General features: G+C 50.8%; 1 protein-coding gene across 6 annotated transcripts; it reads right to left on the bottom strand.

Annotated features, from left to right (window-relative positions):
* Positions 1-1,170: 1,170 nt before the first annotated feature.
* On the bottom strand, positions 1,171-24,472 carry LOC146702414 (5'-AMP-activated protein kinase subunit gamma-2-like). 6 transcript variants are annotated; one of them, XM_085469085.1, is made up of 18 exons: positions 24,171-24,472; positions 23,929-24,015; positions 22,471-22,542; positions 21,453-21,649; positions 21,234-21,355; positions 12,029-12,306; positions 10,276-10,324; positions 9,501-9,610; positions 9,260-9,341; positions 7,632-7,690; positions 5,616-5,661; positions 5,481-5,535; positions 5,062-5,188; positions 3,861-4,026; positions 3,750-3,787; positions 3,525-3,671; positions 3,122-3,215; positions 1,171-2,632 (listed from the first exon to the last, which is right to left on the bottom strand). In XM_085469085.1, exons 2-18 carry the CDS (start codon positions 24,013-24,015, stop codon positions 2,010-2,012), a joined length of 2,352 nt encoding a protein of 783 aa, XP_085325211.1. In that variant the 5' UTR covers positions 24,171-24,472; the 3' UTR covers positions 1,171-2,009. The 6 variants fall into 6 exon arrangements, with proteins under 6 accessions (XP_085325211.1, XP_085325210.1, XP_085325213.1 ...); XM_085469084.1 differs by having other exon boundaries at positions 24,177-24,472; XM_085469087.1 differs by having other exon boundaries at positions 21,453-21,646; positions 24,177-24,472.
* Between the last annotated feature and the right edge of the window lie 1,718 nt (positions 24,473-26,190).

The following is a 26,190-nucleotide window of genomic DNA, read 5'->3' as shown; positions in this document are numbered from 1 at the left end:
GCCAATGTAACTGCATAAGCAACGGTGTTATATGTGAATATTTAGAAACTTTCGTCAAAAGTCTTGCTGCAGCATTCTGAACGATCTGCAGACGCTCCAAGGAACCTTTGTTTAGACAAGTAAACAGGGAATTGCAATAGTCCAGTCGTGATGAGATAAAAGCATGAATAACAATCTCCAGTTCGGTATAGGATATTTACAGGTATTATTGTGTATTTTAAGTTGATGGTTTGTTGGCGTCACAGTTTGGGTGGTAATGTCCTCACCGACTGTCCCATAGATGGGACCTGATGTCATAAGACTTCATTTTACAGTTTTAAAATCTTTACTGTCATCTCGTCTGTTGATGATGAAGTCGCTGTAATCTGCACGGAGGGGGCAGATCCACCTCCAGAGGGTGGAGCTGGTGGGGCTGTTTGTGGATGAACCTGCGGTGAGTTTGTGGGGGACAGATTAGCATTAGCAAGTAAACGAGCTGCAGTGATTATTATTAGGACAGGTTTGTTTAAAAAGCCCACGTCAGCCGACACGTGTGATGGAAGAACGACTCTTCAGCACATCACTGATGAGCTGCACGACGGACATCTGCATCACCGATTTCATGAAGCCAGCTGTTCGTCTTCGTGCCGCAGCATAGAAACACTAACATCATGACCTCAGCAACAGTGGACATCGATGTCATTGTGGCTGTTGCCATGGTTACTTTCAGGTGCGCTGTGTTGACATTTAGCTCGATTCCTCCTCGAGTTCAGCGCTCGGGCCTTTCTCCTCGGCTGTGACGTCTAGACTGTGTTTTAGATCATGTGTGTGTCGTGACGGCGTCGCTCTTAGAAACAGATGGCAGTGGATTCCTCCGCTTTAGGTTTGAGCCGTTAGCTTCCAGAGTGCGTTGCTACTACACTTAATAAGGCGTCACACAGTCTTTGACACCTGGCTGGATAGAGAGGATCCTGGGATCAGGCCCACTGTGGACGCCGCTGAGTTTTCAGGGCGCGCCCTGATGAAGCCTGCACTTCATTTGCATGATGAAGAAGGTTGGAGTGGGTACAGGTGTGCCTGGTCTCAATCCACAGGGACTGAGACCAGGCACACCTGTACCCACCTGAGCCTGAATCTAATGACGAGGGCGAAGCTCAGCAGGAAGCAGCAGAGAAGAAAAGAAGACTCGAGCACAGCAAAACATCAGGACGCTTTATTCATCGTCTGAACAGCAGCACGCCGACGCTCTGACAGAAGCTCTCTGACACACGACGTCAGCGAACACATCACAGCTGGGACAACCTGCTCTGTAACTACATTTCCCAGAGTCCCTGGGGATAGAGTATTTATATACAAGGTTCACGTGTCTGGTGGTGCACACTGCGTGTTAGCGCCACCTGCAGCCCGCCCCGCTCACCACAGAAACTATGATTACATTAACAATAAAACTCATCTTTGTTCAGATTTACACAAAATAATAAAACAGACGCACTCGTACAATCACCTCAGGTACACAGGTGAGCTCTTCCACTCACCTGTGGCACAACCAGTCATCGATAAAACTCTCCACCAATCAGAGACCGTGGTCAGGATTCAAAGGCACCACGACAGCGCGATGGGCCCGCCCCTTCATGACATAACAGAGGGCGGGTTTTGTTTACAGAATAAACGAGTATTGTTTTTTTTTTACCTGTTGGGAATCAGTGAGCCAATCGGATCGCTCGGGATCTGTGGTGCCTGCAGCAGGTGCAGCGCTGCTGTCGCTCATGTTGCCACGGTAATGATGCGATTGTCGATGAAACACGTGACAGTTTGTCACCATTAAAGTTTGAGGATTAAATAAAGAGACCACCAGAGATCCCTGATTGGCTCTAGCATACATCAATCACCCACAGGCCCCGCCCACCCTCAGAAGACTTGTCCAATCATACGCCTGCACTGTGCATCCCACCCCTTCTTCTTCTACGGTGGTCGGCTCGAGAGGAGCGCGGCGAGCCGTGACGACAGTCCAGAGGAGCCGGGCGATGATGTCACACTGCCTCCCCGTCCCCGCCTCCTTCTGGCATTGCCTCCTCCTCTCTCACTCCTTCATCTGGCTGTTCCTCCACCCCGCCTTTCTCTTCACCTCCCCCCTCATTACCATCGCCCTCCTCTTCCTCACACCCTCCCGCCTCTCTGTCCTCCTCCTCAGCCTCCATCTCTGTTTCTCCTCCCTCTCTCTCGTCTGTTGCCCCTCCCCCTCTGTCTCCCTCCGTCTCCTCATCATTGTTTCTGTCTGCCTTCTCTTTGGTCTCCTCCTCAGCCTCCACCTCTGTTGTCCCTCCATCTTCCTCTCCCTCTGTCACCTCCTCCCTCTCCTCTTTCTCTCCTTCTGTTTCCTCATCTTTATCCTCTCCCCCCTCCTCTCTCTCCTCGTTTTCCTCCTCCTCTCTCTCTCTGTCTGTCTCTGCAGCATCGGTCTCTCCTCCTGTTTCGGGGTCCCCGGCCTCCTCCTCCTCCTCCTGCTGATTTGACTCGGGTTTACTTTCTGTTTCTGGATTTGTTCCAGGCTCTGATCCCAGGTCCTGGTTCTGCTCTTGGTTTCGGTCCTGCTCCGGTCCCGCTGAGTCCAGAGCTGTCGGCTGAGGGGGGAGAGACTCCTTCCTCCCCAGACCTGCAGACAGAGACAGAGGGTGAGGTGAGGCGAGCCGGGTCTGAGGCGCCGCTCGATGTTTTCTGCTCTTCCTCCAAACCATCATCGTGTCTTTAGGTGGTGTTTGTATCATATCGGTCTCATAGACTCCAGTTTGTTCATGGAAATGTTTCTAACTGACATCTTATTCAGTGTTTCATTTTTCTATGCAACTGTCCACGGCTGTAACCCACGCGTGGGACTAATAAAGGTTATCTTATCTCAAGTGGAGAGTCCTCTTCACACACTGAGGTTAGTGATGGAGTTCCACAGGGTTCAGTGCTAGGACCAATTCTGTTTACATTATACATGCTTCCCTTAGGCAGCATCATTAGAAGACATAGCATACACTTACACTGCTATGCAGATGACACCCAGCTCTATCTGTGCATTTACAGAGCCTGTGTGTGTGTGTGTGTGTGTGTGTGTGCGTGTGTGTGTGTGTGTGTGTGTGTGTGTGTGTGTGTGTACCTGCAGGGGTTAAGACCAGCGCCTGCAGGATGTCAGACAGAGAGACAATACCGACAATGCGAGACTCTTCATCGACGACCACCAGCCGGTGAACCTGCACACACACACACACATTTAAAAAGTGTGTGATGATGATGAGCAAGGACAGATTTTCACACCGATTGTTTGAAAACACATGAAACAATACGTTTGCCTTTTATTTTGAGGATAACGACACAGCAGAAGCGACAGAGCTCATTGGCTCGAGAACAGTGACTCGTGGTCAGACTCCCCGCTGACCTGAATCTGACCTGTGCTCAGGCTGCAGCACCTGTACAGAAACCTGCACGGATGCTTTCAGCTGGGCTGGATCTACTGATCAGCCGGTCGGTGGTTCGATCCCGTGTGTGTGTGCGTGCGTCACCTCGGCCTTCACGATGCGGTCCACGATGGTCTCCAGCGTCTCCAGCTTGTTGCACTTCATCACTCCCTCGAAGTACTGGGAGCGGTGCCTCAGCGCCTGAGTCACCGTCACGTCCAGGTTGTTGTATGTTTTCTCTGCTGCCAGGTTCTGTGGACACGTGACATCATGTTGCTGCTGTCACATGACCCGTCGCTCACACACACACACACACACTGGTGTACTCACAATGACGTCAAACTTGGAGTAGATGTCCACCACTTTACCTGCAGACACAGACAGAGTGACATCACTGTAACGTCCTCGCTCTGAGCAGCCTGTGGAAGTATGGTATGTTACCGTGGTGATCGACGACGGGGAGGGCGGAGACGCGGCGGTGCGTGAACACGGAGAGCGCGGTGATGAGTGGCGTGTCGGGGTGGATGTAGGCGATGTTGGTGTAGGTCCCCACGCTGAGCTCCTCCAGAGTCTGCTTCATGAAGGCCGGCATGGGCATCTCACACACCTGACACACACACACACGCACACACACACGCAAGGACACACAAACACACAGCTTCAGTCCTGCACAGTGTAATGAGCAGCCTTTCCAGCAGGGGGTGCAATACACACGTGAGCACTGACAGGAGACCTGCAGACGTGTTCTCAGCCTGAGTCAGTCCAAGTACACACACACACACAGACACACACACAGACACACACAGACTCATAAACACACACACACACACACACACACACACACACACAGAGACACACACACACACACACACAGACTCACACACACACACACACACACACAGAGACACACACACACACACAGACTCACACACACACACACACAGAGACACACACACACAGACTCACACACACACACACACAGAGACACACACACACACACAGACTCACACACACACACACACACACAGAGACACACACACACAGACTCACACACACACACACACACACACAGAGACACACACAGAGACACACACACACAGACTCACACACACACACACAGAGACACACACAGAGACACACACACACACAGAGACACACACACACAGAGACACACACACACACACACAGACTCACACACACACACACACAGAGACACACGCACACACACAGAGACACACACACACACACACAGACTCACACACACACACACAGAGACACACACAGAGACACACACACACACAGAGACACACACACACACACACAGAGACACACACACACACACACAGACACACGCACACACACAGAGACACACACACACACACACAGACTCACACACACACACACAGAGACACACACAGAGACACACAGACTCACACACACACACACAGACTCATAAACACAGTCACACACACAGACTCACACACACAGAGACACACAGACTCACACACACAGAGACACACACAGAGACACACAGACTCACACACACAGAGACACACAGACTCACACACACAGAGACACACACACACACACACAGACTCACACACACACACACAGAGACACACACAGAGACACACAGACTCACAAACAGCTGCAGGAACTTGAGGATCCTCTTGTGCGTCAGGATGTAGAGGGCGTTCCCGCTGACCGGGTCGATGACGGGCAGACGGTGGATCTTGTTCTTGATGAGCGAGTGCACGGCCTCGAACACGCTGCGAGGACACACACGAGTCACACGCTGCTCCTCCTCCTCTCGTCCTACTGTAAGTTCCCTTCCCTCTTCTCCTTTCCTTTCATGTTCCCTTTCTCTCCTACCATTTCTGTGCCTTATTTCCTTCCCTTGCCTCCTCTTGTGCCCCCTCCCTCGTCTCCTTCAGTCTATTCTGGGCTCATCATTAATTATTCAGTCTGAGCTCTGTACCAGGATACTTCACACACACACACACGCTCGTGTTTCTGTCACTTCAGAGGACTTGCACTCTGGCTGTCCTCTTTGTCAGGTACCTGGCATCAGGTGAGATGTGGACCAGAGGTTTGAAGGTCTCCTGCAGGTAGAGCTCTGTGGGCGTGGCACAGGTGTTATTATTAGATCGGCCCGTCACGCTACAGCTCACAAAGAAGAACACAAAGAGCTCGTACCTCTCCACGTCTCGATTTTGTGCTCCTCCAGCTCGTAGATCTGCACCTGTGGACACAGACGGGCGTTAGAGTCGCACCTGGATGCCTCAGAGAGGAGAGTGTGCTCAGACATGGACGGAGGTGCGAGTGGGTGTCGGGTTTCAGGCGAGTTCACTGAGCTTAAACCAATAAACTCAGGTCTGCGTTTCTCAGGACAACTGAGCAAAACTGCAACTACAGCGGGGGCGGGGGGACTGGATTCAGTGTCCCATGAATCCAGTCCGTGTGTGTGTGTGCGTGTGTGTATGTGTGTGTGTGTGCGTGTGTGTATGTGTGTGTGTGTGTGTGTGTGTGTATGTGTGTGTGTGTGTGTGTGTGTGTGCGTTTATGTGCGTGTGTGTGTGTGTGTGCGCGTGTGTGCGTGTGTGTGTGTGCGTGTGTGTGTGTGCGCGTTTATGTGCGTGTGTGTGCGCGTGTGTGTATGTGTGTGTGTGCGTTTATGTGTGTGTGTGTGTATTTGTGTGTGTGCGTTTATGTGCGTGTGTGTGTGTGTGTGTGTGTGTGTGTGTGTGTGTGTGCGCGTTTATGTGCGTGTGTGTGTGTGTGTGCGCGCGTTTATGTGCGTGTGTGTGTGTGTGTGTGCGCGTTTATGTGCGTGTGTGTGTGAGTTTGCGCGCGTTTATGTGCGTGTGTGTGCGCGTGTGTGTGTGTGTGTGAGTTTGCGTGTGTGTGCGCGTGTGTGTGTGTGTGAGTTTGCGTGTGTGTGTGAGTTTGTGTGTGTGTGCGCGTGTGTGTGTGTGTGTGAGTTTGCGTGTGTGTGTGTGTGTGAGTTTGCGTGTGTGTGCGCGTGTGTGAGTTTGCGTGTGTGTGCGCGTGTGTGCGTGTGTGTGTGTGTGCGTGTGTGTGTGAGTTTGTGTGTGTGTGTGCGTGTGCGTGTGTGTGTGTGTGAGTTTGCGTGTGTGTGTGCGTGCGTGTGTGTGTGTGCGTGTGTGTGTGTGTGAGTTTGCGTGTGTGTGTGCGTGCGTGTGTGTGCGTGCGTGTGTGTGCGCGTGTGTGTGTGTGTGTGAGTTTGCGTGTGTGTGTGTGCGTGTGTGTGTGTGTGCGTGTGTGTGCGTGCGTGTGTGTGCGTGTGTGTGCGTGCGTGTGTGTGTGTGTGAGTTTGCGTGTGTGTGTGCGTGCGTGTGTGTGCGTGCGTGTGTGTGCGCGTGTGTGTGTGTGTGTGAGTTTGCGTGTGTGTGTGCGTGCGTGTGTGTGTGTGCGTGTGTGTGCGTGTGTGTGTGTGTGAGTTTGCGTGTGTGTGTGCGTGCGTGTGTGTGCGTGCGTGTGTGTGCGCGTGTGTGTGTGTGTGAGTTTGCGTGTGTGTGTGTGCGTGTGTGTGTGTGTGCGTGTGTGTGCGTGCGTGTGTGTGTGTGCGTGTGTGTGCGTGCGTGTGTGTGTGTGTGAGTTTGCGTGTGTGTGTGTGTGCGTGTGTGTGCGTGCGTGTGTGTGCGCGTGTGTGTGTGTGTGTGAGTTTGCGTGTGTGTGTGTGCGTGTGTGTGTGTGTGCGTGTGTGTGCGTGCGTGTGTGTGTGTGCGTGTGTGTGCGTGCGTGTGTGTGTGTGTGAGTTTGCGTGTGTGTGTGCGTGCGTGTGTGTGCGCGTGTGTGTGTGTGTGTGAGTTTGCGTGTGTGTGTGTGCGTGTGTGTGTGTGTGCGTGTGTGTGCGTGCGTGTGTGTGCGTGTGTGGGGGCGTTGGGGTAATCATTGCACATTCAGTGACTTGTATAAAGAAATGCTGATCCTCGCCCCTCCTGCGATCAGGCTGGGATGAAGCTCACAGGTGTAATAAAGCTTCGTCAACCTTTCTTGAACCTCACAGGAAGAGCCTGAACGTGCTCGCAGCTCTGAGAACGACAGAAGAACCTGCACAGGTTCAACCGTGAGCTCAGACCTGCTGGCTGTAGGCGAGATCGCTCCGTCCATCTGAGAGACGTCAGCAGGAAATCACAGAGCTGCACGTGTGACTGAGTGTGTGTGTGTGTGAGTGTGTGTGTGTGTTACCATGGGGGACTTGTAGTATCTGGTGAGGATGTTGATGAAGTCAGTGATGGTCAACATTCCTGAAACAGAGATCCACGAATCAACTCCAGCAGGGAACAAGGTTGGCATGCCCAGGGGCTGGGATACATTTGTGTGGTTGTAGTGTCAGGATTACAGTTAGGTTATGGTTCGGCTCAGAGTGAGGGACAATAATTAGATGTCCCCACTAAGATATGAAAACGAGTGTGTGTGTGTGGGTAGGGCTGCCACAGACGATTATTTTGATAGTCGACTAATCAGATCATCATCCATTGGACATACAGCGTACAGCTTCTTGCACCAGCAGCATCTGCTCTTATATAACTATCATTAGCTTACAGCTTTAAGTGTTTAAGGTGCTAACTAAAAATAAAGACAAGATGATAGTTTATTAAATTTTAATGAAATTTGCAGATTGTTTCGGTGAAGTTTAATAAACTCCTTGCTATCTAAAATATAACAGGACACCGGAGTAAATTCTGGAGCATCTCACACTTCTGATAATCAGCTGTCTGCTTGACGTTTATTCAGCTGTGTAAAAACTTTAATCTCAGCCAAACCGATTTACTCAGGAACAAATAAAATACTAAAAAAAAGCCAAACAACAACAGTTTTAAGTTATCTAAGTGACTCATATATCATGTTTAACCTGAGCAGCGAAAGACGGCGGTGGGTTTGAAAACGATTTGCGGGGAGTCCGGTGTTCTCACGGCTCTAGTTAGCCTAGCCCCCGGCTAGCTAACGAGCTAGTGGGTAACAGACGTCTCCGAAAACGTCGGAGCGCTTTTGAAAATATGTGGTGTCTTGATAAACTGAGCAGATATTTGAGGTTTACACAGCTACATTCTCGCCTGAAAATATGTTAAACGTTTATTTTGTGACCCAGAAAGAATAATAAGAGTAATATTAAAACTAACTAGCTGCCGCCATTGTTGGAAACTGAGCTGGGCTGCGCTATGAATTCTGGGACACAGCTTCTTCTTCTTCGGGGTTTAACGGCAGCTGGCATCCTTGTACATGCAGTGCTGCCATCTTCTGTTTCAGTCCGTTATTACACTCTTAAATCCTGCTACTTATTCCTGCGTGATCTTACAAAGCTTCAAACGACGCGTCGACTACGATTTAATAGTCGACTAATCGTAGCAACCCTATGTGTGGGTGTGACTTTCTCTGATACACAAGCAGCCTGATTTCCTCTGAAGGTAACCAGGTAACCACAGGTGAGTCAGGTGACTCCACCTGCCGATGAGTGTCACGCTGTCGCTCACACACCGGCTCTGCCATCTCGGCCTCCGCCCACTGGTTGCCAGTCCTGAGTGAGCACCTCCGACTGGGGGCGGAGCTTGTCCACAGGTGAGGAAATTATTGACCAGCATGAATGGTTTCACGAATTACTGCTGAAAGCGTGGATGCACTTCCTGTCTCGAGCGCACGTGCAGGATGTGACCTCAGGTATGATCAGGTGATTAATTCAGTTCATTACTCAGGTTTTATTCACGTACAGGAAGTGAGGTCACTGAGCTGACCGTTTTCTGGGTCCATCCAAAGATTATTATTTTCACAAAGAAGCTTTTATTTTGAAAGGTGGTGTGTCTTGCTGTGAATCTTACCCACAAAGCTTTGCTTCTTGCTCTCCCACAGCGGAGCGGCTCGCACGCCGTTGGCCACCAGAGCGAAGAACGCCTTCTTCACCTGAAACAGCAGGGAGACAGACCGGACCGATAATCAGCGACGGTCTAATAACCAATAATCAGTCACTGATGGCCGTGTGGGCGTGTCTCTGCTCACACACACACTGATTAAAGTTTTCAGTGGCGACGGAGGCTGTGGCGTGCCGCCCCGGCGTCTCACCTGCAGCGTGGTGTCGAACACCACCAGCTTGGAGCTTGTGGGGATGATGTCGTAGCACTTGTGGCACTTCATGAAGCGCATGTAGATGTCTCTCTCCGACGCCTCGGACGCTGCAGAGACACAGATCTGAGGTCAGCACCTCTGTACACCCCAGATATCCACACCTGCAGTCTTACATCACTTCCTGCTGAGTCACAGAGAGAAAGTGACTTGCTCGCCCTTCAGATTATCATAACAGCATTAACAGAAAAAACCTCAGTGTGTGTGCGCCACACGACAGTGATCTCCATGAGCTGGTTGCCACGGTGATTTCAACACACTGATCAGCTGAGCTGGTCTCTAAAGCCGTCTGTTGCCCTGACAACAGAACAGCTGACGGCTGGTTGCCCTGCCAGCTGCAGGATGATGACGTCAGACGCTTTTAGCCTCTGGGTGAAACCCGAGGCTTTTGACTGGACGTCACCGGTTCACAGGTCCCTCTGCTGGAGGATGATTTTCAGTGTTACCTGAATGTTTCTGCCACGTTTAATCCCTCCTCATCTTTACATCATTACATGTAACTTATATCTTTAACAAGCTGCAGCTCTGTGAGCGTCTCCTCCTGCCAATCACGTCGGAGCGAGTCACGCTGCAGCCCAGTCGCCAGGGACGGGCCGCTCCAGCTGTTTGTAACATCTGTAAAAGGACGGCTGTCCTTCATCGATGCTGATCATCAGGCAGCACACAGACTCGTGACAGGCTGATACGGACAGCTCGCCTCAGCTCAGGGTCTTACCGGCATCATCGGGGTCCGGCTGCTCCGACATGGTGTCTGCAACCTCCACCTGCAGACAAGGACACGGCACAGGTGTTCATCTGCCCGCCCATCTTTGCTCCGTGTGCAGGTTTGCTGCCAACATCACACCTGACACACACACACACACTGTGCAGAGAAACACTCCAATATTTATACTTCCAGGAGAAATTTCATGGTTCAAAGACGGCATGTTTCTGTGGCTGTTCAGTGTGAAGATCCACACAGTCCACTCAGAAAATGCCCACACAAGTAACACGCACTCCAACCCACTGTGACCCCTGATCATCGCCCACTCTGACCCTGATCATCACCCACTCTGACGCTGATTAACCATTTAATCAGTTTCACAAATTAACATTAAACTAGGGTTAAACTCCTTCTACTGCTGATACAACCCTTCAGGTAAAATCTGCCTCCTGCTGGTGGAAGTATGAGCTACAGTCTGCAGAGGGTGACTCCAGCCTGTACCTTTAACAGGGCAGCTGCTGATTGGATTGTTTTCTAACATGACGTCAATGCCCACCTGCATCTGCCAGGTGAATGCTACCTGCAGCAGCTGTGAGCGTGTTTAATGAAGGAGGGCAGCTGGTGTGGGAGTGGGTGTGGGGGCCTGCGCTGTCACGGGGCATCTTCCGGTGAGCACGCGGTCACGCCTCCGTGTCATTAAGCGTGGTGTGGCGGGAGCCGATCGCCGGGGTCACGTGTCTCCGTCGCCGCGGTGGAGTGTCAGCGGCCCAGGTGTGACGGACATGAAACGGCGGCGCTTTCGCGTCAACACCGCTGATTCCTGAACGCGCTTCTGCTGCGGAGAAATCAGTGCTAACGACAGTGACGTTAGCGCGTACCCGACAGCCGCCGCTCATCAAACCGTCTGTCCTCCTCCTCCGCTCCGGTCCGCCTCGGGGTTCGTATCCGGGGATCAGCGGGACACTCACGGCTTCATCCCGTGTGCGCCCCGGAGAACCTGCTGTGCCGGTAAACGTCCGTCTTCAGTCGGCTTCAGGTTGAAACAGCAGCCGCGACCACCGGAGCCGCAGCCGCTAACAAGCTCGCGGAGCTAACAGGTGGCACTTCCGGTGCGACATTTCACAACAAAAGCATAGGAGAAAAAAAGCGCGTTTTTAGACTATATTAGTTTATTTTTTTGTTAACTTATAATAAATAATAATCAGAAAAAGAACCGAAAGTGAAAGACTGGAAACTTTCATTTATCTTACCAAAACGTTTCAGCACCGCCAGGATGTTTTTGGTTTTCTTTATAAAGCATTTTAGTTTTATAACTTAATTAAAATGGAACCAGCTCTGTTTTCTATAGTCACTGTTGTCCTGTACCTGAATTTTTCTGTTATAAATATATTTAATTTCAAACACAGATGACAAATGCAGAGCTCCAGCTTGTCCCATTAAAATTCACCTGTTTTTAAAACACCAGCTGGTTGAGTTTATTTTGAAAGTACAACTTCCTGTTCCTGCCTAATTATCTGTGTGAACTTGACGCGAACTTGCGTGCGCCTCAGCATCCCCGCGCTGGGTTGACGGAAACAGCCGATGAGAGCCGGAGATGACCGGAAACGGCCGATGAGAGCCGGAGCTCAGGGTTTTGGAGCGTTTCCTCTGGTTTTCTTTGATTTCTGATTAAACGTGTTTCGTTTTTAAAATAATAAATGTAAATAAATAAAAGGTGAGACACCATCCAGCAAACATAGAGGATCAATAAACGCTCCGCACTCACCAGCGTCCCAACAGGGGGAGCAGGAGGAGGAGATGCCACAGGAGGCGGGGCCGGTGGAGGCTTCTGACAGCAGGAGGAGGAGGAAAGGGAGGTGAAGGAGGCGGAGGAGAACGTAGAGACTCGCTGGCCGGTGTCGGGGGGCGAGGAGAAGGAGCGCAGCCTCCTGGTCTCCGGACGCCTCGGCTCCGTCAGGTACGTCTCCAGATGGAAAACACTCGCCTCCTCCTGACGAGAGACCGGAGGAGCAGAAGGGGGAGGAGGGGAGGACAGACTGTGGGCTGGAAGGAGAGGAAGGAGGATGAGGAGAAGTGAAAGGAGAAAAAGAATTCATTATAAAGAAAAGAGGGAAGGAAGGAAGAAAGGAGGAGGCGAGAAAATGAAGACAGGAGGAGAAAAACAGGAAGTAGGAGGAGGAGATGAAGAAGAACAGAGAAGTAAGGAGAAGGAAATGAGAGGGGGGGGTGAAATGGGGGGAGAGAGGAGAAGGAGGAGCGGTCAGTGAGGCTTCAGGAGTAAGTGAGCAGACGTTGCCTCCTGCAGGAGGTTCAGGGTCACTGCATCATCTGTGACACACACAAAACCTCTGATTTTTAGAATCCGGATGTGCTGCCCCTCATGAGTGTCGCTGCTGATGGGACAACACGGAGTACAGGGACCTGACCGAGCAGGAGGACCTGGCCGAGCAGGAGGACCTGGCCGAGCAGGAGGACCCGCCTCCAGCTCTGTACATGTCTCAGTACCTGCTGTTCCTACTGCACTGCACCAACATACTTACACGTTTCTATGTGATTATACTGCTCGTACTGTGTGTACTGTGTGGTTGTTGAGTGTAACATTTATCGCTGCCCTGTGCGTCTGCTGCTGTAACATGTGTTTGCATCTCTGAGCTTATCTTTTAAAAGGGGGCGGGGCTTCTTACGGGCAGGACAAATGACGCGGAGAGCGCGCGATGAAGAGCAGAGTGCCCTTCGTCACCCAGACGCCCCGCCTCTTATCTGCCCGCCTGCTGCTGGCAGGTCACGTCTGTTTGTGCACAGAAAGATGTGAACGTGCCGGCAACAAAAGCAGAGAACATTCAGTGCTCTGTGTGTGTGTGTGTGTGTGTGTGTGTGTGTGTGTGTGTGTGTGTGTGTGTGTGTTTAATAATGTAGGTTAGCTTGTACTTCCCACACACACAGCAATCTGCTCTAATAGGAAACTCTACACAGTGCTGGGGGGAACACAAAGTGACGGCACTTTAACAGATTAGAGAGAGGACCACACATGCGCACACATGCACGCACACACACACACAGACACACACACAGACACACACACACACACACACACAGACACACACACACAGTCAGGGCTCAAACTGTCTGAATTTAAGGAGGACCAAACGTTTCTGAGAGAGCGCTGTGAACGTGTGAGTCCTTTCAGGCCCAGATCACTGCAGACTACACGTCCCACAATGCACTGCTGGACATTTAGGGTCACGTTCTAATCACAGACAGTATCAAAGATGTTCGCGGTGCCGCAGTCACACTCTGGGTCAGAGTCTGACCTCTGACCCCAGTAACCACAGGGCTGGATGGAAGCTGAGGAAGTGGTGGAGTTAGGTGGCTTCACGCTGCTCCTCCTGCTCTGACCTCATCACATCTGCTGCCAGTCTCCACCTGCTTCATCTCCAGCACCTCCACCTGTGTGTCCACAGGCTGCTGCTCCTCCCTCCGCCGCCTGCTCTGTGACTCACACTGTACTGTATCTGTAAGTGCGTGCTGGACCAATAAAGTTGTAATGATTGTTCTGTGTGTGTGGGCGTGTCCACGCTGCTGTGAGGTCATGGCGACACTATCAGCTGATCACACAAACACTGATTACAGGCTCAGTTCTGCTGAAAAGATCTACGGCGCCGTGACGCACGCTGAGGCGGACCGCAGCGGCATGACAGGGTGACATTTGTGTTGCAGCCTTTCTTAGTTCCCAGGCACCCAGATCTCTCTCTCACCCACACACACACACACACACACACACACACACACGCACACACACACACACACACACACACACACACAGGTGAACAGAGGCCCTGAGCAGAGCTGATGTGAGGACCGGCTAACCTGGCGCTCACCTGAGCTCATGAACGTGCTCAGACTCCAGTTTGTGCATGTAAATGGAGAGTCCTCTTCACACTGAGGTTAATTGTGGAGTTCCACAGGGTTCAGTGCTAGGACCAATTCTGTTTACATTATACATGCTTCCCTTAGGCAGCATCATTAGAAGACATAGCATACATTTACACTGCTATGCAGATGACACCCAGCTCTATCTGTCCATGAAGCCAGATAACACACACCAATGAGTTAAACTGCAGGAATGTCTTAAAGACATAAAGACCTGGATGGCCGCTAACTTTCTGCTTCTTAATTCAGATCAAACTGAGGTTATTGTACTCGGCCCTGAAAAGCTTAGAAATATGGTATCTAACCAGATTCTTACTCTGGATGGCATTACCTTGGCCTCCAGTAACGCTGTGAGGAACCTTGGAGTCATTTTTGACCAGGACATGTCCTTCAACGCACATATTAAACAAATATGTCAGACTGCTTTCTTCCATTTGTGCAACATCTCTAAAGTTAGAAATATCCTGTCTCAGAGTGACGCTGAAAAACTAGTTCATGCATTTATTATTTCCAGGCTGGACGACTGTAATTCATTATTATCAGGATGTCCTAAAAGCTCCCTGAAAAGCCTTCAGCTGATCCAAAATGCTGCAGCAAGAGTCCTGACAGGGACTAGAAAGAGAGAGCAGATTTCTCCTGTATTGGCTTCCTGTTAAATCCAGAATTCAAAATCCTGCTCCTCACATACAAGGTCTTAAATAATCAGGCCCCATCTTATCTTAATGACCTTGTAGTACCATATCACCCTATTAGAGCACTTGGCTCTCGCTCTGCAGGCCTACTTGTTGTTCCTAGAGTATTTAAAAGTAGAATGGGAGGCAGAGCCTTCAGTTTTCAGGCCCCTCTTCTGTGGAACCAGCTTCCAGTTTGGATTCAGGAGACAGACACTATCTCTACTTTCAAGATCAGGCTTCAAACTTTCCTTTTTGCTAAAGCATATAGTTAGGGCTGGACCAGGTGACCCTGAATCCTCCCTTAGTTATGCTGCAATAGAACTAGGCTGTTAAAGGTCAGTTCTTCCTTCCCACTGTCACCACGTGCTCTGCGTGCTCAGGTTTCTTTGTATTATTGTAGGGTCTACTTCAGGTAACTGTGGCTGTGATTCACGCCACATAAATAAAGCTGAATTGAAGCGGACATTGGAGGTGAAACGAGCTGAAGAACAGGAGCGCCGTGGAGTCAGCTGACGGTCTCCTGCATGTTGTGTTTCAGCCTGAATCAAACGTGTGAACTGTTTTCCTCGGGCTCCGGACACTTCCTGCTCTACGTGACCTTCTGTACTAAACTCTGTGATCACGTTTACAGATACATTTTTTTCTCGTCCCGCGTGAGGACACAGCTCAGTCTACAGCTCAGTCTACAGCCTTTAAGACCGTTAACTCTGATTGATCCCACACAGACCTGATCTAACGAGCCCGTCTCGCCTCCTCCTGCAGCTCTGGACTGATCGGCAGACGCCGTGTTGGCCGAGACCAGAGCGCCTGAGAGCTGCACCTGCACACACACCTGAGACCACCAGGGACCCTGCAGCAGTGAGGCTGTGGGTCCCTGCAACAGGAGGAGGTGCAGAGCTGCAGCAGGAGGTGCCCTCGTGGGGAGGCGGGTCGATAAACCACCGTGCAGTGTTCTGCTTACTGTAGTCGAGCGGCCCGACGGGGTCCGACCGGCCCCTGGTCATATGACACTCCTCCTCCTCGCTGCAGGAGGCGCGGCGGCCTGTCCTCCTCTGCAGCAGCTCCCGCCTCCTCCTGCCGGACAGAGGAAGCAGCTGCACGTGCAGCACGCCGCAGGGCTCTGACCGCCGCCTCAGCTTCGTCCCGTCCGCCTGGCCTGCCGCTCGGTCCTCCGCCATTAACCATGACGTGGACTTCCTCCTCTCTCTCCCTCTGCCCGGCTCCGCCCTCCTCCTGTCTCTCCTGACCTCCTCCTCCTCCACGCTGGGCTCACACGTCCTGCGCTCTCTCCGTGCGCCGCTCTTCTTCTTCTCCTCTGTTTGGTCCTCCTCCGTCGCTCCACACGGTTCAGACTTCCTCCTCATCATCCGTCCGTACGTCAGTCTGTCCCTGTTCTCTTTCTTCGTCTCCTCCCCCTCGTCTTCCTCCTCCTCGTTTCCTCCTGCGTACGGCTCGCTCCTCCTCCTCCCTGTCCATCGCTCCTTCTCCTTCCACTTCCTCAGCACCAGGCTGCTCAGACGCCTCATCGCCATCAAAAACACTCAAAGCTAAATCAAACGTCTCCTTCAAAGCGGCGACGGTTATAAACAGTTAATAACCAAATGAGTAAAACACTGTAAGTAAAGTCTGGATTTCATTCACTGGTTTAAAAATACAAATTCATCTTTGCTCCTCGAGTGGAAACAGGAAACACTCAAACAGCATAAACCACATCAAACCTGCAGAGTGTGTTTCACTAGAACTGCACAAACTGAGCTCAGGTCAAAAGTCAGGAGCTGTCAGCCAATCCTGAGGCTCTGAAGACAATAGCTGCGTTCTGATTGGCTGCTGCAGGGTCCGTCAGTTTTAAGTTTTCAGTGTTTTTCTTACAGAGTTCAGTTTAAAGCCTGAAGGATGGCAGAGGAGGAGAAAGTGCTGTCGTCAAAGTCCAGGCAGGAAGTTCAAGTCCGCAAAAAGTCCCGACGTCCTGTTGAGTCACACAGAGACGGGGAGACGGACAGGTGAACGGACGTGTTCGTCCTGCAGAGTCCTCAGACTGTTTGAGCCCCGCAGAGTATCAGAGCTCACTCTGTGTGTGTGGTAGCCATGCCTCCCTCTGCTGCCTGCACTGAAAAACACTGTGGAGCTACAGTCAGACTGAGCCTCTCTGAGGGAGGAGGAGCAGGAGGGGAGGAGGGGAGGAGGAGGAAGGGGGTGGAGTCTCGCTCTGTGCTCTGACTGAAGCTAACGCGCTGTGAGGTCACAAACATGCATCAAAGTCTGTGATAAACTGGGTCATCACTGTGAGCGTCACCGCCACAGAGGGACCGTTTGACATACGGGGACGTGAGCGGCGGCTGAGGTCGCTGGACTCGGACGCCTCCACACTCACAGATTTCACCTGTGGGATCATCAGTGTGATGATGTCATGATGATGTCATCCCATCATGGACCGAAGCCTCTGAGGAACGCTTCCGGCAGCTTCCGCCACGCTACAAACAGGTGTACCTAATAAAGTGTCTTGTTTCTTACTGACGCTCATCAGGAAAGACAAACCTGAGATCTGATTGGTGAGGAGATAACAACATGACATGAGCGAGCGGCAGTGAGACCGTAACGAGCGTTCGTGGTGTGTATCTGACTCCCTGGTGATGTCACAGGTCTGAGGCTTCGAACACGGCTGTGAAGCTGCTGCGGTGTGAAATCAGGCCATGATGATGTAACGTGTGTTATTTCCACAGTAAGTCCTCAGAGCGCTCCGACGTCGGTGACGTCCACGCTTCCTGCAGTGTGGGAAAAAGGCCGTGAGTTCATGCTGCAGGTGGTCACAGCGTGAGACGGGAACAAAGGCGCTCTCTGCTCCGCCCAGCCCGAGGCGCCGCACTGCGGTTTTGAAGGATCACAGTTACAGGATCATGAGGCGGATACAGCGGCAGCTTTCTAATATCAGGTCACTGTTTACTTACACAGCAGCGGGGCGCCGGCACCAGCACGGATCAGCTGTCACAGCCTCGCTGGGTCATTCTGAACCGCAGACTCTGAGAGGCTCAGGCTCCGCCCCCAGCAGGACCTCCCACAGCTGGGCTCGCAGAGATACCAACCCTGCTCCGGGCAAAACTCAGCGTGACCCCAGAAGTCACAGACACTGGAAGCTAGCGACACAAAGTGGGCGGGTCCTGAGGTAATGTTTTCTGAATTCTGAGGCCAATGAGAGTACTGGTAAATACGAGCGTTACTGAGGCAACGCTCCGTGTGTGGACGCTGTGTGTCATGCCAGCGTGATGAAGACATCAGCTTCAGCTAGCAGGCTAACCAGCCCCATGTTGGCTGTTACCATAGAAGAAGAAAGTGAAGAAGAAAGTGTGTACTTTATTGTACTTTATTGAGCCCCGTGGGGAAATTGCTCTCTGCATTTAACCCATTCACTCAGTGAAGCAGTGGGCAGCCATAGAAACTAAAGGTCAGTCATTCAACTTTAACCCACCAACAGCGTAGACAGACACGCTCAGACCTCCCTATGCTCCACCCACCCCCTTCATCTCCTAGGACACCCGGGTCTCCTCCTGTAACAAGCATCCATCCAGTTGTTCACCGAGAGGAAGTCTGCAGGAAAAAGACCTCTGAACTACCAAAATAAAAGCTTTTTTAAAGCTAAACCAAGAAAGAAGCCTGTCAATCACAGAGTAACCCCGCCCAGAATCATCGCATGATTGTTTTCCTTCTATTGAGAACAAAGTTAAACTTCATTCAATCAGCGCAAGACCACCAGCTCTGACATCATTGACCAATCAGAGTCACACCCTGCTGGACGTTAGAGAGGCTGCAGGTTTGAGGCTTATGAGCCCTGCAGTGGGGACTAAGTGTGAGTGCACCCTCACATTATGGGCTTTTTTGCAGAATGTTTTAGAGGATTGTAGGGTTACGTCACAGTTCCAGGTTAGAGTCCACCGCAGTCCTCTGCAGCACGAGCACGTGTGAGAGCGAGCCCGAGCTGCCAAACGCTCCGACTGAAGAGACGCCAAGCCCTGCTCCGGAAATTCACCCGGGAGGGGCGGCGAGGGGCAGAGGGAGTGTGTGTTTGAGGGCCTGTGTTAATAACAGCAGCTGCTAAGCTGATTTATTCCCTCTAATAGAGTCTGAATTGACTTTTAATATCCGGAGCATTGATTGCATTCAGGCTGCTCACACTCACAGCAGCCGGCGGAAGTGATCCAGCGATAAACGCGAAGTCTGAGGTCTGAGTCTGAGGTCTGAGTCTGAAGTCTGAGGTCTGACTCTAAAGTCTGAGTCTGTAGTCTAAGGAGCTTGGAAAGAAAAGCGTTTGGACTTCTTTAAGTGGCTTGAAGACGTTTCACCTCTCATCCGAGAAGCTTCTTCAGTTCTGAAGCTCCTTAGACTACAATGACCTGGATGACTGGGAACCTTCACAGACATCTGAAGTCTGAGTCTGAGGTCTGAGGTCTGAGTCTGAGGTCTGAGGTCTGAGTCTGAAGTCTGAAGTCTGAGGGCCAAGTCTGAGGTCTGAGTCTGAAGTCTGAGGTCTGAGGTCTGAGTCTGACTCTGAGGTCTGAGGTCTGAGGTCTTGAGTCTGAAGTCTGAGTCTGAGGTCTGAGGTCTGAGGTCTGAGTCTGAGGTCTGAGGTCTGAGTCTGAAGTCTGAGGTCTGAGGTCTGAGTCTTACTCTGAGGTCCGAGGTCTGAGTCTGAGTCTGAGTCTGAAGTCTGAGTCTGACTGAGGTCCGAGTCTGACTCTGAGGTCCGAGTCTGAGGTCTGAGTCTGAGGTATGAAGTCTGAGGTCTGAGTCTGAAGTCTGAGGTCTGAGTCTGAAGTCTGAGTCTGAGGTCTTGAGTCTGAAGTCTGAAGTCTGAAGTCTGAGGTCTGAGGTCTGAGTCTGAAGTCTGAGGTCTGAGGTCTGAGTCTGACTCTGAGGTCTGAGGTCTGAGGTCTTGAGTCTGAAGTCTGAGTCTGAGGTCTGAGGTCTGAGTCTGAGGTCTGAGGTCTGAGGTCTGAGTCTGAAGTCTGAGGTCTGAGGTCTGAGTCTTACTCTGAGGTCCGAGGTCTGAGTCTGAGTCTGAGTCTGAAGTCTGAGTCTGACTGAGGTCCGAGTCTGACTCTGAGGTCCGAGTCTGAGGTCTGAGTCTGAGGTATGAAGTCTGAGGTCTGAGGTCTGAAGTCTGAGGTCTGAGTCTGAGGTCTGAGTCTGAAGTCTGAGGTCTGAGGTCTGAGTCTGACTCTGAGGTCTGAGGTCTTGAGTCTGAAGTCTGAGTCTGAGGTCTGAGGTCTGAGGTCTGAGTCTGAGGTCTGAGTCTGAGGTCTGAGTCTGAAGTCTGAAGTCTGAGGGCCAAGTCTGAGGTCTGAGTCTGAAGTCTGAGGTCTGAGTCTTACTCTGAGGTCTGACTCTGACTCTGACTCTGACTCTGAGGTCCGAGGTCTGACTCTGAGGTCTGAGTCTGACTCTGACTCTGAGGTCTGAGGTCTGAGGTCTGAGGTCCGAGGTCTGAAGTCTGAAGTCTGAGGTCTGAGTCTGAAGTCCGAGTCTGACTCTGAGGTCCGAGTCTGAGGTCTGAGTCTGAGGTATGAAGTCTGAGGTCTGAGGTCTGAGTCTGAAGTCTGAGGTCTGAGTCTGAAGTCTGAGTCTGAGGTCTGAGTCTGAGGTTTGAGGTCTGAGGTCTGAGGTCTGAGTCTGAGGTCTGAGTCTGAAGACTGAGGTCTGAGTCTGAGGTCTTGAGTCTGAAGTCTGAAGTCTGAGGTCTGAGTCTGAGGTCTGAGGTCTGAGTCTGAGTCTGAAGTCTGAAGTCTGAGGTCTGAGTCTGAGGTCTGAGTCTGAAGTCTGAGGTCTGAGTCTGACTCTGAGGTCTGAGTCTGAGGTCTGAGTCTGAGGTCTGAAGTCTGAGGTCTGAGGTCCGAGTCTGACTCAGAGACAGCTTCAGCTCCTGTCTGTGACTACAGGCGATGGATACATGGAGATAATGAAGTCTCTGGCCCCAGTGTCCACCTTTAGCTTTACTATGTGCTGATTTCTATGTTAGCGTTCCTCTTAGCTCACCTGATCACTGAAACACTTGAGTCAGGAGAAGATTGACAGTTTGAAAGCAGCAAGTGAGGAAGAGGAGGAGGTCCTGATCTGCTGAGTCATTTACCTGAAACTTTAAAATCTCAGGTGTGTTCTTACAGCCTACCTTTGAACATTATTACATCTGGGCGGAGAATCGGCTTTGCTGTTTGTTCTCTTGGCTCAATTACACGACCACTAGATGGTGCGAAAGGTGCACAGAGACAGGACACACTCCAGGTTCTGTGTGTGTGCAGGTGAATGCATGCGTTTCCACAAACACTAAAACACTCCTGCGTCAGGCTCTACTGTTACACTATACAATAACACACTCACACACTGTACTTCTGGCCTTGTCTCTCTTGTTGCGGCTGAACAGTTTGATGCTGACGGGGGAGGATGAGGGTTGATGGTTTGAATCCCTGGAGGCAGACCTGAAGATCCCACTGAAACTTAGCCTGACACACACACACAGTGCAGTGTGAGTCTCTTTAAAGATAAATCTCCGAGTGTCACTTTTCATGTTTGTGTGTGTGTTCAGGTGTGTTTATTTACCTGCGTGGGGATCTGGGCGGTGAGTCCAGCTGCGGGGGTCCGGGCTGGTAGGGGAAGATGGTTTTAGGAGAGCTGGGGCTGGTCTTGGAGCTGGAGGTCCTGGCGGGGGCGGAGCGTGGGCTGGAGGGTCGGCTGAAGGGAGACCGATGGAAGAAGCTCCTGGTGGGGCTGGCAGAGTGGCACACGGGCTCCCCCTGCTGGATGGGAGGAAGCCATGATGGTAAACCTTCCTAACTGGATCTGTTCTGCTGTGGAACAGCTGGAGAACAGCTGTGTGACGTCAGCACACAGCTGGACATGCTGCTCCTCAGGGTTCCCTGCTAGGACCAGTTCTGTTTACATCATACATTCAGGTCCATTTATATTTGGACACGGACACAAGTTTGGTTTTTTTACCCGTTCACTGAAACATATTCCAGCTGTAGTTATGTAATGGACACAACGTGACAACGTGCAGACTCAGCGTGCAGTCGAGGTGGCCACATTCAGACTGGATGAGGGTTTAGGAGTGTCAGCGCTTTAACATGTGCCAGCCTCTTTTTAAAGGGACCAAAGTGTTAGTCCAATAATCACGTGACTGATTGAGCGATCGCCTTCCTTTACACAACAACTCAAAGCTTCCACTGCGCCTTTCCCACCTGTGCGTAGCCATGCCTCCCCCCAGGACACTTGTGCAGCAGGTTATATACATCCTACACACAGTCATTGGACCATTGACTCCAAGACTATTCACGAGCATCTTTATGTCTTTAAGCAGATTAAAGGTCCGCAGTGGATCTGAGGTGTGGCGCTGGTGTTTGGAAGGTTTGGCTGTGACAACATGAGGTCAAAGGTCTCCATGCAGGTGAAACAATCCATCCTGGCTACAATATTAGGAGTGACAAAATCTACAGTTTGGTGCTGAGAGGAAAGAAAGCACTGGACTGACTCAGGCCCGGGCTCGGTACGCTGCACACGAATGTGATTCCCTCTACTCTGAAATCAAATCGGGGTCAGGTTAAATTAAACATGGCGTTACCTTACTGCCGCCGTCCCTCTCGGCTCGGCCCGGGTCTCCGTCCAGGAAGGGCATGGTGAAGACGCTCAGGTCCTGCAGCAACACAGAGACGATAACGCTGAACTGCTGAACTGCAGAGCGAAGCGGAAACTCAGACGCCTGGCATGCTGAGGACCAGCCTCCTCTCCTGTTGCATCATGGGACAGTTTGGGAGGTAAACATGAGGGCGACGAGGGAGCAGGCTGAAATTATCAGCAAACATCTGCTGAGCCGGTTGAAGCATAAACTCTGGTTTCAGCTGGTCTGAGAGTCTGAGATCAAACTCCGCCTCCATCTGCGTCTCCCAACTTTAAACTCGTCCTGCAGGTTACAGCGTCATCGAATCCACGAGCAGGAAGTCATAGAGGGCGACACACCGCGAGCAGCAACACCCGCACAGGCGGATGCGGCTTCACCTTCCTCTGAGCAAAATTGTTCACCACTACACTCTTCCCGAGGGGAGCTCAGAGCTCAGAGGTCACCACGAGGAGGGCATCCTGCAAGGCGGCGATCAGGGTTCACTCGCCCCTCTTCCTCCAGCACACTGCCTTTCTCACCAGCCTGTCTCACTGGTTGCCATTGGAAACGGATGGCTGGGATGTAGACCAACTGTGTCATCCACACACACACACACACAGTCGTGTTTTCATATCTTTGTGGGGACATCTAATAGACATAATGCTTCCCCTAGCGTGTGTGTGTGTGTGTGTGTGTGTGTGTGTGTGTGTGTGTGTGTGTGTGTGTGTGTGTGTGTTTAGTGGTTCCAGAGGTGGACGAGAGTCGAGTTGACCCGTGACCCTCAGTGAACTCCAGGTCAATCTGTCCTCTGGGGATCAGGCTAATTGTTGGACAACAGATTAAATCAGCCAGTGTTTGGCTGCCCCGGGGTGGTGACGGAGGCGGTCTGTGATGCAGTTCGGAGTCAGCCACGGACGTTAGTGTGGACCATGAGACCAGAGGAGACGAGCAGGAACACTCCTCAAACACTCCCATCCACCGGGCCTCACCCGCCTCTCACCCGCCCACCACCACCATCACTCAGTGTGGCTTCATCTCAAACCTGCAGGGACTCAAGCCTGTCCTCAGCGTGTTCACATGAAGTCCTGCATGGACGAGCGTCCTCCAACCAGAACAGCTGCTGACTGCCGGTCACTGCGGCTCTGTGTGTGCGTGCGTGTGTGTGCCCGTGCTTCTTGCCTCGTCATCATCTCTGTGGGATCAGACGGAGCGATGCTGACTCGACTGTTTTAAGTTTCTGTCTGATTTCACACAAGGCTGCACCTGTTAGCCCCGCCCACCTCCTCACACACTGGTCTGATGAGGGACCTAAGCCCCTCCCCTGGTCTCTGAGCAACATTTGCTGTACCTCTGTTGGCGATGTTATGATATGAGACACACACACACACACACACACACACACACACACACACACACACTTACAGGCATGTGGAGCCTCAGCGGTCTCCTCCTCTTCCTCCTGTCGCTCCTCTCCTCCTCCTCCTCCCTCCTCTCAGCCGTGCTCCCCATCTGCAGCAGAATATCCGCTCAGACAATTATCAGCTTATCTCCACCCAGCACAGCACGGCCTCCAACTACTGCTGTGGTATTTAAGTACTGCTTTGACACTGCTATAGTACTACAGTACTGCTGTGGTACTGCAGTAGTACTGCAGTAGTACTTACACTGACCTCCTGTAGTACTGCAGTAGTACTCCTGCTGCTGGATGGAGTCCAGGTGGGCGCTGCTGGCTCACCTGTGTACTCTCAGCGTGTACTCTGTCGTAGTACTGCAGTAGCGGTGCTGTCCGCGTGCTGCCAGGTCCTCTGACCTCCTCCGGGGCTCGGCGCGGAGCAAGCCGGGGCTCGGTGCGTGGATCGCGGCTGTGCAGCTGCCGCGCGCCGGGGCGTGGAGCGGAGGCTCCATGAGGCGGCAGCGGGCACGATTACGCAGCGCGTGCTCCGGCTCGGATGAGAGACGAAGTACTGTTACTATGACTACTAAGAGCGCTCGTACGACGTCACGACGCAGACGCAAGCTGTGTCCCAGCGACCGCACGCTTTTTTTAAAAAAATTTTTAAAATAAACTTTATTTAACAAACAATGAGTACACAACATACGAACAGATGAAGTATACAAAACAACAGAACATGAACACACAAAGCCAGGGGTAAAAGAAAAAGGTAACAATTATAAGAATACACGCAAAAATTCACATACATAAATTGTTTTGAGCCTTTTTGTTGGTGCAGTCTGATATTGATTGTATGTGCATGTGCACATCCTTAAAATAATGACAGAAATATGGTGTTTTGTTAGTAAACTTTCAGCTAAAAGTATTAAGAAATTTATCATAAAAAACATTTCTCATACTTCTTGGGGAACTTAAAGAAACAGAATAAAACATTTTCCCATCGTAAAGAAAACTCCCTTAAAATATGGACAATAACAAAGCTGCTAAATTCTTCCAGAATCTCTGTGTAAAAGAACAGTACCAAAAAAGATGTGTCACAGTTTCTGGATGATCCCCACAGAAAGTACAATTAGTATTTATGTCCCTTTTAAATTTGACCATGTAGTGACTGGCTGGATAACATTTATGTAGAATTTTAAATGAGACTTCTTTCACCTTATTTACAATCAAATATTTATGGGGGACCATCCAGACTGTCTTCCACTTCATATCTGGAACAAATCGGTTCCAATAAGATGTTATATATGGGAGAGAGACGATATCTTCTTGGCATAAACTACGTATTCTCTTATTGCTGTTACCAAGCTCCTGTGAAAAGCAGATTTTTCCTATTGGTGACTCAGCTGGATCAGGGAGAGTGACTGAGGTAGATATTGAGCTGTCAGTGTTTTTATATAACATTAAAGTCCCTGAGGGTATGGCACCAAGCACCATTGAGAATTCCTGAACACTGATTGGAAAATTATATAGTGCAATAAAGTCGTTGTAAATAAGTAGTTGTCCCTCTTTACTAACCAGCTGAGCCACCAATAGGATCCCATTCTGGATCCAAGTTTCCAGGAAAAGTGATTTATTTTTCTATAAAATATCTCTGTTGTTCCAGATGAGGTATTTGTGAGGTGAGAAGTTGTGTTTATAAATGAGGGTCCACGCTAAGAGGACCTGCTTATGGAAGGATGAAAGCTTTACAGGGAGTTTCTCAACATTGTAATTACAATTTAAAATAAAAGTAAAGCCACCAAAACGAGAGAAAATATGATATGGTATAAAGTTCCAGATAGAGGTAGTTTTTAAGAAAATGTTTAGCCCAATTAATTTTGAAAGTGTTGTTTAAAGTAGAAAAGTCTAAGACGTTAAGCCCACCTGATTCGTACTTATTCATCACAACAGTTTTTCTAATATATTGCGTACGGTTTTTCCATATAAAATTAAAGAGCATACGGTCAATATCTTTACTAATTTTCTTATCCAGATGTAAGGAGAGAGCAGCATATGTTCATCGGGATATCCCTTCAGCTTTAGTAAGTAACATGTCTGTGAAGGTTCTCAGTCATCCAGGTCATCGTAGTCAAAGGGTAAGTAACACTCTACCTTTCAAAGACAAGTCCCTTTGCAGCCACTGGTTGAACTTTTTTAGGGTTCTCTGTATAATTGGAGTGAAATTTGAAGAGCACCTTGCAGGAGCTTTCCTCTCCTCAGGAACTCTCTGCAGGAGGGGGAGATACAGGAGA

Source organism: Copadichromis virginalis, linkage group LG9, assembly GCF_057382275.1.
Source record: "Copadichromis virginalis isolate Kocher_CV1m ecotype Utaka linkage group LG9, C_Virginalis_male_GT1.1, whole genome shotgun sequence".
Lineage (NCBI taxonomy): Eukaryota > Metazoa > Chordata > Actinopteri > Cichliformes > Cichlidae > Copadichromis > Copadichromis virginalis.
Note: the sequence above shows the minus strand (reverse complement) of the source record. Positions and strands in the feature narration are given on the sequence as shown.

Excerpts from the sequence above, each read along its gene's own strand:
- LOC146702414 (XM_085469083.1), bottom strand. The coding sequence starts at position 16,399 with ATGGCGATGAGGCGTCTGAGCAGCCTGGTGCTGAGGAAGTGGAAGGAG. Across the intron at positions 9,342-9,500 it reads TGTTCGACACCACGCTGCAG|GTGAAGAAGGCGTTCTTCGC; the intron begins GTGAGACGCCGG and ends CTGCTGTTTCAG. Across the intron at positions 2,633-3,121 it reads GCTGGTCTTAACCCCTGCAG|GTCTGGGGAGGAAGGAGTCT; the intron begins GTACACACACAC and ends CTCTGTCTGCAG.